The sequence below is a fragment of the Elgaria multicarinata genome, chromosome 7, assembly GCF_023053635.1.
Source record: "Elgaria multicarinata webbii isolate HBS135686 ecotype San Diego chromosome 7, rElgMul1.1.pri, whole genome shotgun sequence".
NCBI lineage: Eukaryota > Metazoa > Chordata > Lepidosauria > Squamata > Anguidae > Elgaria > Elgaria multicarinata.
The window spans coordinates 77,300,001-77,317,172 of NC_086177.1; the positions used below are offsets into that span (position 1 = coordinate 77,300,001).

Below are 17,172 nucleotides of genomic sequence, written 5' to 3' on the forward strand. Positions count from 1 at the left end.
AGCAGATTCAGCACAACCTGCACTTAGGCCTTGCACCAGCTGAGGCAGAACTTTATCAGTACTACCTAGCCCAGAACATAGGCCTGACTGGAATGAAACTGGAGAATCCAGCAGACCCCCAGATGATGATCAATCCATTCCAGCTTGATCCAGCAACAGCAGCAGCTTTGGCACCAGGACTTGGTCAGTATCTGTTCATCCCTTATTTGTTTTGTTTTTTATTACCATTATTATAATTGCTGCTACTAAAGCAATAATAATAATAATAATAATAATAATAATAATAATAATAATAATAATATCATAACAACAACCTTGAATTGTCTATTTGCTAACCTTATAGAAGTATAATCTATGTAGAAAATACTTAAACAGATACTGTCAAATACTTTACCTGCGCCTTAGTTCCTTCTTTCAAAATTCTCTTTATTTACAGTTACATTTTTTATTGTTCTTTGATATGAAACAAGTATTTACTAAGAGCTATCAAGTTCACAAAGAAAACAATCTATGGGGATAAGGGGGTGGGGAAAAATCTTTTTTCTGAGGCATTTTACTGTTGTCATAAACACTACAACTAAAAGTTTTCAGAGAGAAATATGGATTTTCATTTAATAGAAATCCCTCTCTGGTTAGTACCTTTGTCAACTCTAGCTGTATGCTTGATGTTGTTTGCCTTAGAGTTTCACTTGTGTCTACGAAGTATTAGAATTTTGATAATTGCAGTTCAAGTATAATGATATGCATAGCAAGTGTCTAACACATAAATTAATTTAATAATAACATGTGTCATTCATACATCACTTTTTGAGAGTTGAAAATGTCTTACCAACACTCTAAGATAGGCCAGTATTATTCCCATATTGCAGATGGAAGACAGAAGCTCTGAAATAATGCCTTACCTAAGGTCACCTAAGACATTCATGACTATTATTAGGGTGTAATCCTTTGCATATTTAGACAGAAAAAAGTCCAACAACTTGCAGCATCCCTCCAGCTAGCCATATTGGGAATTATAAGACCTTTTTTTCCTAACCATGCATAGGATTGCACTTGTAGCCTCTTTTGCTACCCCAAACCTACCAGCATTGTTTCCTAGAGTATCAGGAGGTAAAAACCAAGAACAACCGTTTTTCAATAAAATTTGGTATCAATGAGATAAAAAGTAAAATTGCAAAGAAGTTAAATAGAAACTGATCAAAATATCTGAATTGTTATTGCCCTGTTTCTCATATATTCATGTATGTGTGTCATATATATGAGAGCTACAATTAGTAGGATTTAAAGGATATAATGAAACTACAATTAGTATGGTGTAAGTTAATCTAGGCTTTTAAGTTGCAAAAGCCTTGCTGTTTTGTTATGTTATTGATCAACTCTCATGCCTTTGAAAATAAAAATTCCAGAATGACATCATGCCCAGTAGGAGTAATTAAAGCTATCTGATGAGGGAATTTAGAAGTTGAAAGGGATGATTGTAATTGATCCTGATTCAATCCTATTACAGCTTTTTATAGTTTAAGCTCTAGAGAAAGCAAGCCCCTTGTCAAGGCTTTATTTTATAGATTCCTTTGTGTGTGCGTGTGTGTATCTCTATCTCTATCTCTATATAGAGAGATATGTCTGTGGGTGGGTGGGTATGTGGGTGTGGGTCTGTATGCACTCTATGCTTTCTGGTCTCTACTTTCCCTTTTATTTTTTTTCCCCTGTAGTAAATAATGAGCTGCCACCTGAAATCCGGCTTGCCAGTGGTCAGCTAATGGGTGATGACCTGTCCCTCCTTACTGCAGGAGAGCTGTCACCTTATATCAGTGACCCAGCGCTGAAGCTATTCCAGTGTGCTGTTTGCAACAAATTCACCTCTGACAGCCTGGAGGCCCTAAGTGTGCATGTGAGCAGTGAACGTTCTCTCCCTGAAGAGGAGTGGAGGGCTGTAATTGGAGACATCTACCAATGCAAGCTCTGTAACTACAACACGCAGCTCAAAGCCAACTTCCAGCTCCATTGCAAGACTGACAAACACATGCAGAAATATCAGCTGGTGGCTCACATTAAAGAAGGAGGCAAAACTAATGAGTGGAGGCTGAAGTGCATTGCCATTGGCAACCCAGTTCACCTAAAATGTAATGCCTGTGACTACTATACCAACAGTGTGGATAAATTGCGTTTACACAATACCAATCACAGGCATGAAGCAGCCCTGAAACTTTATAAGGTAAGCACCCACAAGTAATTTAAATTGGCCTAAAATAGGAAGAGGCAGTTAACTTTTAAAATGTTAGCAGAATGAGGTTTTGATTGGTCATCAAATTAAAGGCTTATCAAAAATAATAAAACAGCAATAATCAGTATGTTGAGCTACAAAAGGGCTGCACATGGAAAGTGTTATAGATTTTTTTACAGTCTACTTAATTCTCCCTTTCTTTGAATCTTTAAATGTATCACTATCAGCACAATCCTATGCATGTACTCAGAAGTAAGTTCCACTGAGTTAGATGGGGTTTACTCCTAAGTGAGCAATGCATAGGATTGCAACCTAAATTCTTAAACCAAAAATGATATGACCATATTGGCTATGACTAAATGAGTTTCTAAGCTGTTCTAAAATTATAAGTATTTTTGTTAGCCAGCTCTTAACTGTGAATGCTTCCATATATTTAAGTTATGATTCTTCCATATCTTGTGCAGGAAAGGAGATGGCTTCCTGGCATTGAGAAACCATAAATGATTCCATCCAAAGTGTGCTATCTCAATATTTATAGTATAATAGTATATACACACACACACTATTACCATTAGTATTCAAATTAAACTCTGTCATCCTTTTGCCTACCCTTCTTTTCTAAGTCAACGATTTTTCATTAACTTGAAAGGGTGTGGTACAGATAAATGTTAGCATGATAGTAAAGGTATTTTTATCTGCCTTGGAAAAAAATATGCTATGAGTATGTGGGAGGGATGAATACTATTATTACCTAAAATGCATGGTTTTTCCAAAATTACATGGTAACTCCTTTTTGCAGTGTTTACTGGATTGTCTTGATAGTCTTGGTTTATGTATGTGTTGCACATTCATTTCTAGCTTTCAAATTTATTAAGTACTGATTCATTTTTTGTTTTTTTCCACAAGTATGTTACAGTTCAGGATACTGTAAACTATTTGTCAGTGTCTTTTAAACATAGTTGGAACGTCTATGTGGAAAGTGTTACTAATACTAGAAATTGGCTTCAACTTTACTATCTGGAATCAGCTTCTGAAAAATAATGTATGCTTCCTCTCAAATACTATTGTAAAATTGAACAAATTGTACACATATATAAAGTAAAAAAAGAAACCAGCAGTTCTATAGGTAAATAATTCTTTTTCAATTAAGGCTGGCAAGTTTTCTGTAGTTAGCTTGTATACAATACTATGTTCAAGCAAAAGTCAGATATATAGCTGAGAATGGTATATAACAGTTCTATACCGCAGACAAAAAATGAAGGATATGCAAATATTACAGGTGTAAATCCATACCTTCTTATCATATCTGACTGCTTTAAAATGTAAGTGTAAGTGCAGCTACCTTTATGTTTAGGTAACAATATAGGGCTATTCATAGACACGGACATCATTGGAAACAAATTCATACCAATTGAGACTTGTCATTCATATACTGTCTTCAGTACTCTGAAAGAATGAACTAGTCTTTAAAGCCCAAACTAGGAAGTTGAGGAAAAAGTAATTAGTCTAGCGGAGAAAGCTATGCTGGTGGTTTGAAACAAAACAGAACAGACTGTCAAAGGTCCGTCCCCCACTTACAGGAGACTTTTGACTCTTAAAAAAAAAGTTGGCCCTCAGCCTCTTCAGCCCTTTCCTTATTAACTTAAATTGACCTTCACATGCTTGACCTGATCAATTTACAATTAAATTTACCTCCTTGCAGGCAGGCTGCTCAAAGTATACTCACCACTATTTCTCAGTCGTAGGTGGAATAAAAGTCTAGCTTTGAGTTTTAGGCTGCAGCAAACATTGAAGGGTGAATTGATCAGAACATTCTAGACATCTGCTCATCAGAATAACAACTTTACAGACCTACAGCATTTATATGTCCCAAAAACAATTCTCCATTTCAGTGTGTGCTCTAAACTCTTCCTTCATAATTAAATGATGTTTCAAAAGTCTCTGGTACATATTAGAGGAGTAGGCACTTGTATCTGTGAGAAACAGATGAGATTAGTTCAGTTGTGAAATCTTCCCCCACTTCCATGCTTTTGAGAAATTTAAGGTACTAATTGAACTAATGTTGTTATACATAATGAACAATATACCTTGGGAGTTTTAAACGTATTCAAATAGTTGCCTTCACTCCTTTAAAACTTAAGATGCTATGAACATGGCTTACTTTAGCACTAAAAATGTGAGTTTGGAAGAAAGCATCATATTTTCCCCATTTTTTTTCTTAAGTACATTATTTTCATGCAGGTCTTACTTGTATTATTGTAATGTTTAGTTGTGGAGGAAATATAAAGAGCCCTCTTATGAGCCATAGTGTTTAAAGCAACCGTGAACATCAGAGTATTTTTACTAAAATTTTATAATTTCAGGCAGTATTAAGATGTCACTTGCTTAGATTCTATGAATAAAAGCTCTTGCTTTTTTCAACTTTTGGGGAAAGCTGGGAGGGGTGTTGTCAGGCAGGGTGAACAGAAGGGAGAGTAGCCCACTGACCCAGAATTATGGTAGTCGAGTGGTATAAGTAACGTGGTTACTTATACTTTTATACTGTATTTTGTATTTGTGCTTTTAACCTGTTGGTTGTTTTATTATGATTTTAATTTTTGTGAACCGCCCAGAGAGCTTCGACTATTGGGCGGTATAAAAATGTAATAAATAAATAAAGAAACAAAAGGATTCATTAACTTTTCCTGAGTTAAACTAAAGTCTTGTATGGAAAGTTGAATCATAGTATTAGAAAGCTAAATCTATAGAGAAGTTGTGCAATATCCATCAAGAAGCATTATATATTAGTGCAACAAATTACAAACACTAATTTACATACTAATTATGTAGAAAGAATAGCTAGCTAGCAACAGCCCACAACCCGTTTATTCCAGAGAAATCCTATTAAGGGCCAAACTGAGTGTGTCAAAGGGCCAAACTGAGTGTGACATGTTAACCACATTTCTTATGTACATGTCTGCCCTGTTCACATGTAACTCATGGTGGGCTCTACTCTTTTCTCTGTCCACATGCTCCTTTCCAAGTAATTCACCATCTCCCCCTGCTTTACCTCATGTACCCTGTTGCTTTAAAAAGTTTTTCTCCAGTTTGCCACACTTCCAGTATTGGACTGGAGCAATATTTGTTAAAGCAGCAAAGCACAGCAAGGTAAGGCAGAAGATATGTGCTCCCTGTTATATAAAGAGTAGATCACCTATCCCTGCAGACACATGTATGTCAATGAGACAGACAAGTGTACGATTGCCCCATCATGTCTAGTTTGGCCCTAAGATAGTTGAATAGGGCAGTGTTGCTGTTAACTTTATCCTGCTTAGAAGGCTGGAAAAGGCTAGAAAGCTCTACGAAATGCATACTGTTGCGACAATTCTAAGGAGGCCATTAGAACCTGTCTCCATAATTGTACAAGTATAAATTTATTTTCCCCATTATACAGTCCTCTCCTGAGGTCTCATACCACAACATCTAATTCTCTGAAAATAGAATACAGATAGAGCAAGTGCTATGTGCAACAAAATGCTTCATTCAGAGAGCGAGGCAGCCATGACTTGTACCAATATACTCAATTTCATTACCCCTTACCCTGGGTTTTCTGTTTCCCCTTTCCATCAGTCAGTCGCCTGATTCAGACAACATGCTAAACCATGCTGCTTGTGGTTAAGCAGCATGGTTTAGCATGTTGTCTGAACCAGGCCAGTATTCCGTGCCCACTGAGCATTCTCAGTCCCTATTATGATGATGATGGTGATGGCTGTTTAATGGTATTGCCTCCTCGAAGTCTGTTGTGCATGGATAATGCCATTCTGGCTACATATGGAATTATACTTGGAGAATGAGTTTGCTATTGGTATATAAGTTGTCATTATCCAGAGTAGGGCTGTGCACGGACCCCCTGATCCGCTTCTCTTCCAGATTCGCAACTTCCAGATCGGGTCTGCTCCCCTCCACAGCGATCTGCCTATGGTCTGCTTCGCTTCGCTGCGGAGCTCCAGATCCGAATCGGAGCTCCGTTTTTTCCCTCATAGACTTGCATTGAAATCCAAATGCTTATAACTTTTTTTCTGTTAACGTTAGAAACCTCAAAATTGACACCATGAGACCTTATCCATGTATACATATTCATGCCAAGCCTCAAGCAAATCCAAGCATCCCTTGATTTTCGGGGAATTTTTGAAAATCTGACACCCCATTTTCAGAAATGGGATCTACTCCGACATTTTTACAGATACAAACTTGAAAGTGGGCACCCTCACAGAAGCCATCTAGATCCACATTCATGGCAAGCTTCAAGCAAATCCCATCATCCCCTAAATTTTGGCGATTTTTTAACCTTTAAAGCATCACACCCTAACCCCAATTCACACCCCTTTTGATATCTCCGTCACTGTAAACATTAGAAACCTCAAGATTGGCACCATGACGGCTTATCCATGTATCCACCTTCATGCCAAGTTGGAAGGAAATCCGAGCTTCCACTGATTTTGAAGGACTATATGAAAAATCCCCCACAAAGTACAGTATGCCCATAAGGAAACCATACCTGCCCATAGGAATCCATTGCAAAGTGCTTGCCCATAGCAGTCAATAGCACAGATGATTTGGGGGAATCAGGAATTTTTTTTCTAAATAAGGATCTTCATCTCAGGTGAAACACTTCCAAAAATGCACGCACGCACGCACACACACGCACACACACACACACCAAGAGTGTGCAATGCAGCTGCCTTTTATCACATGGAAGGATACGCTCCCTGAGTCAAAGCAAGACACACACAAACCATCCCTGCGAGGCGGGCACAGAGGAGGACAGGCAGCACTGGGAACAAGCATGTCAGAGGCTTGTGGGATTGAACCACAAAGCCCATCATGTAGTACATCTCCCAGGCACCAGGCAAGCAGAGAGGCAGGCAGAGATGTACGACTATGCCATAGATCTATGGGGAAGTAAATCCCAGCAGATACCCCACCACAACAGCACCCAGGCGGAGGCGGGAAGGCAGGCATGCAGCAGACATTTCTGGGGGCACAAGGAAGTGAGCCAAGGATTATTTCAAAGCCAGTAATGCAAACCGTCCCTGTGAGGTGGGAGCAGCACAGAGAGATGCCTTTTCTCTTGCATCCCATAACTAGGGGACTAGGAGGATAAGAATAAAGCTTTGTGATCCTTGCTTCAGAGTTGATTGACTGCACTGTGATCACAGCCATTAATAACATTAATAATAGCAGTACTAATTAATTATTATTAATAACAATCACAACAATAAGGAGTTGAACCACAATGAAAGCCTGCCTGACTTCACTGAAGAGGGAAAGCCAGGAGAGCTTGAGCTACGGGGTGTATAATAAATGTAATAAATAAATAAACAAAGGAGGGGTGGAATTAAAAGCAGCAGTGTTGCTGAATCACAACAACAACAAGAATTTTTTTTTTAAAAAAAAGGCTATGTCTGTCTTTTACCAGTAAGAGGAAAGTGGACTTGCCCAGGGGGAGGGGAAACTGTGCCCATTTGACTGGCCTTGTCTAGGGACCAGTCTTTAAGAAGCTAACTTACACTTCAACTCTTAACAGGCATAGTAGCTTCTTCCACTGGTTAATCTTTGGAGGGTTCTGATGACCCTCCAAGGGCAGGAGTGTGCACTGGGCACATCCACATGCCCTAGGGGACATCATCCCCTTGCACCACATCTATTCAGTTGTTCACCATGGTTAGGGTGGGTAGCAGTGCTGTGTTTCCTATCTGTTATTTATTTGCTTAGTATATGATTTCAGGTTGTGTTTGTGCGTTTGGTGGGGCTACTGTTTAAAAAAGCACTGAGAAAAGTCTGTTCAGAGACTAAGAAAGAAAAGTTTCCCAGTATCCCAAGTTACTAAGTATCTCGTTTTGCTTAACCCCCCACTCCAATTTTGGGATTGGAGGATGCTTCATCAGGTGATCATGATTGGGAGTTGAATCTGTCTCTCAGCGCTTCAAAAAAAGGTACCTCTCCAGCTGTTTTTACCCTATTTTTTAAAAAAAAACATAGCAAGCAAACCGCAGCACGCAAAGTGCTGAAAATAGGCACAAAATTATCCCCACCCACGACTCTCTAAGCACAGCGAGTTTCAAGGAGGTAGCTTGAAAAACAAAAAAAGTTATCTGCTAATCTTTTCCGCAATGCAATCCTATGGGGAAAAATATCCAAAATGACTGGCGGAGCGCTCCGCGAAAAGAGGAGTGCTCCGCTTGTGGTCGTTTCTCTTTGCTGTGCTCCACTAGCCTCCCAATCCGCTTCTCCTCCGCCTGTACCGGAGGCGGATCACCCTGCTTCGCCGTTGCTTCTCCGAACTGAAGAGAAGTGAATCACAGCCCTAATCCAGAGGTTTCCAATTTCACTTGCTATCAAAAGCAATGACATGACATTGACATCAGGTTTTTGTTTTTATTTTTGACTTTGTTATTTCAGGGAGGATATGTTGCTGCCTTAGAGAGGAGGATAACATAGCCTGTAACTTTAAAAGCGGGGAGGAGGGAAGAAAAAAAAGGCAGTCCTTTTGATACGATGGCAATACTGGAGGGGTTATTCTCCCTTTTGTCTGTTGAAAAGGACTTGATGAATTCTATGTCTGGGTGTTAAAGGTGAGGCAGTGTTGATCTTTTAAATGTCAATAAAAATAAATAATAAGCATACACAATGGCATATACATGGATGAAGAATTTCAATACCGCCCCTAGCCAGTTAGTTCTAGAGTTCAAAACCAGAACCACAAAATCTGTTTTAATATTCCACGTTAATGAGAGAGCATGCTGTCCCATTTCTTCATTAGTCCCTTCACTTACCCTCCTTCTCTGGCTGCTGTAAAAGTAGGACAGTTTTACCCACAAGTAGACAGGCAGGACCAATGGGCAAAGGAACTGGTGAAAGAAAGGAGAGAAGACCAGTTAGATGTGTATATTCTGCTTACCTCAGAATATTTAAAGGTACCAGCAGGATCTCTGGGTTGAAATCTGGTTAGTGCCCATGAGTTCATGTAGCTAGTCCAGTGGACATTCATGAGCATCGTAGAGATGCTAGCAGAAGAAAATGCTTTTTTCCTCCCAGTCACAAAATATTGTGACTTTAGTGATGGGTAAATGCCACAAAAGTGCTTCATTGTAGGAAAACATCTGGACTCCTGACAACAATTGCATTATTAATAGCTGTACTGTTTTGAAGAAAGATGTTGCATGCTTCACAACAGCACACTAAAATTGTTTGTGTGTGGATGAGCCCCCAAGTAAGATGTGAAAGCTTCTAATGTATTAAAACCACACCCCTGCCCACTGAATCCATAAAGCAATTTGTATAATTAGTTGCCTAAAGTGACAAAGCCATGGTGCTTTATGAGAACAATTAACTTACAACTAAAACTGCAATCCTAAGAACACTTACTTCAATATTGGTTCCAGTACAGTCAGTGAGACTTACTTCTATGTAATGCATTGAGATTTAGTGTGATATACATATTTTGCAATCACAAAAACAAATAACAAAATTGCCTGCCAGAATTATTTGAGATTTAATGGCAAGTAGAATTCTGTTGAGTATTTATTTCCTTTTACACAGTTATTTAAATGTTTAAGGACACTTGACAGCAGCAGTTAGGAGAGACAAGCAGTTAGCTGTATGAAAACTATTTTCACTTTTTTCTTTATTGACAAACAATTGATTCATAACACTACTAATGTTATGACTGTCAGCTCAATTTAAGTAGATCACTTTACCTCTCATTCTCAAACAACAAGAAACTTGGATGACCTAATTCCAGTTTAAGAAGGTGAAAGGTTAGCTCATATGCATCATCTGCCTAACTGCTTAGCTTTAAACTGATCAATTTAATGAAAATCTGTTTTACAGATGTTGCTTTAATGTCTTTGGCAGGATTTGGGTAGCTTTAACATTAGATGTAAGCTAGTAAACATTATTTTTTATTTGACCAGAGCAACACCTTTTCTTTTATGTTGCATAGTCAAAAACATGTGGGCTGCAGTATTTTGGCAGAAGACCCAAGGCAGAAAGTGTTGATGATCTTTCCATATGGATTCAACAACAGAATATTTTTTATGTCTATTGCTGTCGATGACTGAGGAAACAAACAAAGCTGTATTCATTGCTAAGCATAATGTTTTACTTTGAACTCTTAAAATAATTTCACTTAGAATTGCTCTTGAAAAGTACTTGCTTCCCATTTGCCTAAGGCGGAAGTACCAGCATTCCAAAACCATGATGAGCCAAATAACTATTTCTTATTTAAGTGAAAGTATGTACTTTGTGTACATAGCAGAGATGACCATACTAAGGCTTGTAAGACGCATAACAGTCTCTAGCAATTCAGATGCAGGCAGCTGCTTGCTTGTTTGCCCAAGCAAGTGAATAGAAGTTTTTAAAGGCCTTGTCTATTGGCTTCCATGTGACATGAGGTACTGTCCAGCTGTACAAAAGCAGGAAGAAAAGTTACAACAGACAGGTTGCATCCTTTCTGTGGACAGCTGGGTAATTCAGATTTCAACCCAACATGCCCTATTTTTTTTTTGTTAAAAAAAACTTTTTGAGAATTGTTATTTTTTTATGCATTTTGAAAATTTGTGGAAATTAAAAGGAAAATAAAACTTTGTGAATAAGCTTCTGGGAGTGAATTATGAGTGAATACATCTTGAGCTGGGGCAATTTAGTACAGAATTGTGTGGATGTTTTGAGTTGTGAGTATATAGTGATTTTGGACAGTTCTTTGGCTCAGGAACTTTGAGTCCTATGAAAATATAATATATTGGTGATTATGTGATTTTTTGAAATGGTCAGAAGACTTATTCAATAAAGGTATTCATTCATTCATTGGTAATCTTATTATTTATTTGTTAAAAATCTTCACAAATCGCTTTTCTGCCCATCAGGCCCCCTCAAAATGATGTTCAATTTAAAACACTGAAATAATACAATAAAATCACAGAATAAACATTCTTTGAAACAAGCCAAAACAATATTAAAATCCATGAAAGACAGAGCAGGAGTTTTTACTGCCTCTCTAAAACTCAGTAGGGAAGAAGTCAACCTGCCTTCCCTTGGGAGGGAGTTCCATAGCTGGAGTGTGTCTTCCATTTCTCTTGATGATTGGGCATAAGATAGGGCCTCAGATGGAGTTCACAGATTATAGGCAAGCTCATATGAAGCGTCTTTTAGATATTCTGGACCCAAGTTGTTTAAGACTTTATAGGTCACCTTGAATTGAACTCAGAAACAAATTGGTAGCCAGTGTAGTTGGTTCAAGATCGGTGATCTTTAGGCTAAAAAGTGCATGCCACAGTGCTACCGTGTTATGCACTAGCTGTAGTTTCTGAACACTTTTCAAGGGGATCCCCATGTACAGCATGTTACAATAGTCTAAATGAGAGGTAATCAAGGCCTGGATCACTGGCCACATCTCCTTTCCCCAGGAAGGGGCACAGCGTGTGCACCAGCCAATGCTGGGCCAAGGCACTCCTTGGCATAGCAGCCACCTGATCCTCCAAGTGCTGCTATGCCCAGCTTGTCTTGTCTACTGATCAACAGAACCCCTGTATTGTCTGACTGAGCCTCAATTTGTTCACCCACATCCAATCCTTCACTGTGTCTAGACAATGGTTCAAGATTTCCACACCTCCTTAGGATTAGTTGAAAAAAAGAGTCAGATCTGGGTCTCATCAGCATAATGATGAGACCCAACCCCCAAATGTCAGAGGACCTTCCCCAGTGGCTTCATGAAGGGGTTAAAAACCATAAGGGACAATGTAGAGCTGTAAGAAGCCCCATAAGCCAATGGTTATGAGGCTGAGAAATATTTCCCAGCACCACACTGGGCACGCTCAGCCAAATCAGACCAGAATCACTGCAGAATGGTGTCCCCAAGTCCCATAACAACCAAATAACCCAGAAGGATACCAGGATTAATTGTATCAAGTGCTGCTGAGAGGGCCAGCAGAACCTACACGGAAGCAGTTCTCCTGTTCAGTTCTCAATATAGCTCATCCATTAAGGCTGTTTCTGTCCCATAGTCATGTCTTGCAGTATACTCTAATGTCGATTTTGTACAACAAAAATAGTTGTTGTAGTTTCAATTGTGTACTGATCATATCTGAAGCCATTTCTGTGTTTATGTAGTATTCAGTACTATCCATACCAAAGCCTGTATGAATTTGGTTATTTTGGGTGATGAACCAAAATGCAACATTCCACTAAAGGGGCAGGGGCGGGGGCTCGGATTTGCTTTTGTGTACATGGTTTCAAACACCACTCATACAGAAAATGGTGGATCAGGTGTGATAAGTGAATGCCATAAGGTACCCTTAAATTAAGTAGTTTTAGATTTGAGACCTAACGGTCTATGCACAATGTGCTGCAAATATACCTTCTCCATGTTAGTGAGACTTGTGCAGAGCTCTGATGAAAACCACATTGCAATGAATGGAAGTTGTAGTACAGTCATGCTTGCAGATTGCATCTTCTTGTAACCAAACCAGTTTTTACTGGCATTAATTGGGTATCTTTTCTCTTTTCTGTTGCGACTCTGTTGAGATTTTGAGTTACTGCTTTGGTTAAATACACAATAATATTCTGCATAATAATTTTCCTCAAACGAGATTCCTCCTGGTTGATACTGACTCTGATTTGTTTATTTAAAGAAAAGTTTACTGTAATCCTTTATTTTGTCAACAAATGACTGCTAACAGCCCTTAAAAGAGCCCAGTGAAACTAGATTAAAGCAAATGTATAACATCACATACTGAAAGGCTAGAGGAACAAATGGAGCATTGACTATATTTTATAGGATGGATTTATAGTCTGTCCTTGGGTCACTTAGGGCCAAGAATTTTCACGGTCAGCTGGTTGGGCCTGCTGGCTAGCATCCGCGGCAGGAAATGTAAATACCATATAGCACCTGCTCTTCAGCTGGGTAGCTAGCATTTTTTGCTTTTGGAAGGGAGGTATCTACTACCTCAAGTATGGTTCAGAGTAGAAAGCTTAATTAGACTAGCCTTGCTCTGCATCTGTCATCAGTGAAGCAGAATAGTCTGTCTGGATTCTCTAATGCTGTTTGCATATTTGGATTTTAAATCAGCCAGAGATATTGAATGCATTGCTTGTGCCTCCTTGCTTGCGAATGAGACAACTGGGATTTAGGTAACATGAAGAGTGCTATTTCCCCAATGAACATTGCTTGTGTTTTCCTCATTATTCCTGTTATGGATGAAAGCATCAGTGTTAAGAACTAAAATTTTGGGTCCGGGAGAGTAGGTATGGAATAACAAAAGGAGGGAAATTCATTCATAGCAGAAGTTCAATTTGTTTGCTGTGTTTTGTTTCGCATGCAATGATGATACCTTGATCAATGTAGAATTAACACAGTCCCATTATTTCCATTTCAATAGTCTTGTACTAAGTTTGCAATTTAAAATCAAATATCCCAGATATGTGCCATTCCAATTATTGTACTGTCATTGTCCTGGTATGACAGTAAAAGAGGCTGGGAGATTGTGCAGTGCTTATTTGCATAAAAATCATTGTGCAGAAGGAAATTGGAACGTTTCGGTACATTCAAGAGTCAAAACATGTTTTTCTCAGCCTTACTGTATTTATTTGTTTAGATGAAGAAAACTGTTTGCAGAGATAAATAGAAGTTACTATTTTCTTGATCTTAAACATAGATGTCACTGTGGAAAACATTTCACTTTTTAATATTTCTTTAAGATTTGTGGTCATTTCAGGGTTGAAATTTCTGAAATTTAATTCCTCTCGCTGTTCATGTATGTCAAGTAATTTGAATTATGCTGTTCAATTCACATGTATAATGATAAGGCAAATGTTGCGAAACCATTTTTGGTGCCATCCTGTTAATATATAGGCTTACTTTATGTCTACATAAATATCTCAGTGTGTTTTTAAATGAAGAAGTGATGAATATTTTTAAAGGAATAGTAACTTACAAATAACCTGCCTTTTTATAATACAATTTATACAAGTTTTTTTTAGTCAGACCGTTCTGTCATTTTAGAAATACATATCATGCTATGACAATTGTCTTTACAATTTATTTTCAGTGCCTTAAGAAAGGATAGAAATAGAATCTTAAAGTAAATCTCTAGTCTTTGTAGAAGAATGATCTGAAAAGTTAGGTAGTTATACAAGGATACTTGTGCATCTGCACATAAAGTTTGTCACATTAAGAACTCCCTAAACCCTTTCTTTTTTCCAAAAGCTCTCTCACACCCCTTCTTTTAGATTGAGAGCTCATTTAAGTTCTCCTTCTGTTTAGAACTTGGAAATCTGTTCTACAGACTATGCTGTCTATACAGTCAATATTTCCCTGTGTCCACAGCTTTTCCTCTCTCTGCTGGAATTGCTTGCCATCTGGACTGTCTGCCAGATTTCTACAAGGGATAGGCTATTGCTCTATTTAGCTGCCTTGCTAAATAGAGCCACAAGGCTTGTTGTATTTCTCAGGGAGGTGCATTATCTGGGGAACCTTGACCTTTATGTTAGTAAGTTGGGTGCCTTTTACAATGCATGAGAGGACTATTGAGTAAAAGTTGCCACACTTCTCTCTATTAAATAATTAAATTAGGTGGGAATTAACATAATGTGCAGGAGTGCTTTATTTATTTATTTATTTATTTATTACATTTCTATACCGCCCAATAGCCGAAGCTCTCTGGGCAGTTCACAAAAATTAAAACCATAGTAAGACAACCAACAGGTTAAAAGCACAAATACACAATACAATATAAAACTGACTGACTAGGTATCTACATAGGTCACAATGTGTATGCACTGCTATGTTAAAACAAAAACGGGTTGTGAGGAGCTCCAAAAGGATTTTTCCAAACTGGGAGTATGGGCATCAAAATGGCAGATGTGGTTCAGTGTCAGCAAATACAAAGTGATGCATGCTGGTAGTGGTGGTGGGAAATCCCAACTTCAAGTATAACCGGATGGAATTTGAGCTACCAGTGACAGACCAAGAAGAGATCTTTGGGGTTGTGGTGGACAGATCAATGAAAATGTCGATTCAGTGTGCTGCTGTGAAAAAGGCAAATTCCATGTTAGGCATAATTAGGAATGGAATTGAAAATAAACTCCCCTTACTGCCCTTAAACAAATCGATGGTGCACTTGGAATACTGTATAAAGTTGTGGTCACCACACCTTTAAAAAAGGTATTGTGGAGTTGGAAGAAGTGCAGAAAAGGCCAATTAAAATGTTCAAGAGGCTGGAGCAACTCTCTTATGAGGGAAGGTTACAACAGCTGGAATTGTTTAGCTTGGAGAAAAGGTGAGTAAGGGGAGACATGAAAAAGGTGTATAAAATTATGGATTGTGTGGAGAAAGTGGATAGAGAGACATTTTTCTTCCTCCCTTAATACTAGAACGCAGGGACATCCCATGAAGCTGATGAGTGGAAGATTCTGGATAGATAAAAGGAAGTACTTCTTTACAAAGCAAATAGTTAAACTATGGAATTCCCTTCCTCAAGACATAGTGATGGCCACCAATTTGGATGGCTTTAAAAGAGGGTTAGACAGATTCCTGGCGGAGAAGGCTATCAATGGCTACTAGTCCTGAAGGCTATATGCTACTTCCAGTATCAGAGGTGGTATGCCTATGTACACCAATTGATGGGGAAAATGGGTGCAAGGGTGCTATTGCTCGCATACCCTGCTTGTGGGTTCACTGTGTGCAACCGATTGGACATTGTGTTAAAAGTATGTGGACTAGATGAACTCTTGGTCTGATCCAGCATGGCTCCTCTTATGTTCTTATTTAAGCAGTGAAATTTGCGTTCTTGCTCTCTTAGATTTGTACATTTTCATACTTGCATATACATATAGCTATGTAGTACTATTTCTATAAAAATCCCTGATAAACTATCTTAAACACAAGCCAGAACAAGGGCAAATTATAGAAGTTACAATAAAGTTGCATGAGCTAAATGGAAATGTTGGAGTTGATCTGAAATCTTAAAATTCCCTATGATGTGTTCAGTTGGTAAGTTTTTTATGTCATGGGGATCCCCCTTTTTTGTAATCAAAACAAACAGCTTCTCAAGTCTGCTTGCTTTGTGTAAACTTCCAGTGAATTATGCACAAATTTGGTATTTTGCAGACACTGATGCTTTGCTGGATGAATGGTTAACAACAAAATTATTAAGAGTATTATTCCTATTCATCGATTGCACAGTAAATACACAAGTAGCCTTCTTTCTTAATACAGTATATCAGAACTGGAGGTTGTAACTTTTTTTCTCTCCTTCTTAGAGTTTCTCTTGGGACAAGCACATCACATAGCGAAATAGTGTTTGTTTGACCTCCCCTTCCCCAATACAGGGGTACGTTTACATTAAAAGTAAAGTTCAGGGAACTTATCCTAGTGGAGTACCAAAAACAAGCATGTCATGGAAATGACCCTATTGGTCTCCAGAGAAATTGAGCTAACCCTGGTGTACTACGGACCTTAGAAATGTAGCATCATCTAAAATAGCCCCAGGGGAAACTGCGAGTACTTTCCTCCTTGTGGAAGCAAAGGTATAACAATAATCTTTAGTTGTTAAAGAGAGATGATTCTTAAAGAAAAGGAGCAACCTATGAACATACAAGTCAATCCTCAAGCTTGTGGTATTATAGCAACAAAAATAATAAAAGGGGAAGACATCTAAAATTGTGTATTGTTTTTCCTGCTAATCAATTCTGTTTGATCTTATATGGGGAGTATTTATTTATATATTATTTATTAATTACATTTCTATACTGCCCCATAGCCAGAGCTCTCTGGGCGGTTCGCAAAAATTAAAAACAAAGTATAAAACGACAGTATAAAACCATAATATAAAATACAATATAAGTATTAAGCTATTTAGAGATTCTATTCTTTGGCTCAGTATGTTGCCTCAATTGTTCATACTGAAAGT

The 17,172-nt window shown here is 38.3% G+C and overlaps 1 protein-coding gene across 6 annotated transcripts in view; it reads left to right on the forward strand.

Moving 5' to 3' along the window:
* The window catches only part of ZFHX4 (zinc finger homeobox 4), a 207,507-nt gene that overhangs the window by 30,176 nt on the left and 160,159 nt on the right, over window positions 1-17,172 (forward strand). For 5 of the 6 annotated variants that reach the window (XM_063130863.1, XM_063130869.1, XM_063130864.1 and 2 more), the window contains exons 2-3: window positions 1-183; window positions 1,713-2,215. The exon at window positions 1-183 is cut by the window's left edge and continues 2,438 nt beyond it. In XM_063130863.1, coding sequence (XP_062986933.1) covers window positions 1-183; window positions 1,713-2,215 — 686 coding nt within the window. The remainder of the gene's footprint in view (window positions 184-1,712; window positions 2,216-17,172) is intronic. The other variant, XM_063130865.1, reaches the window with a different exon arrangement.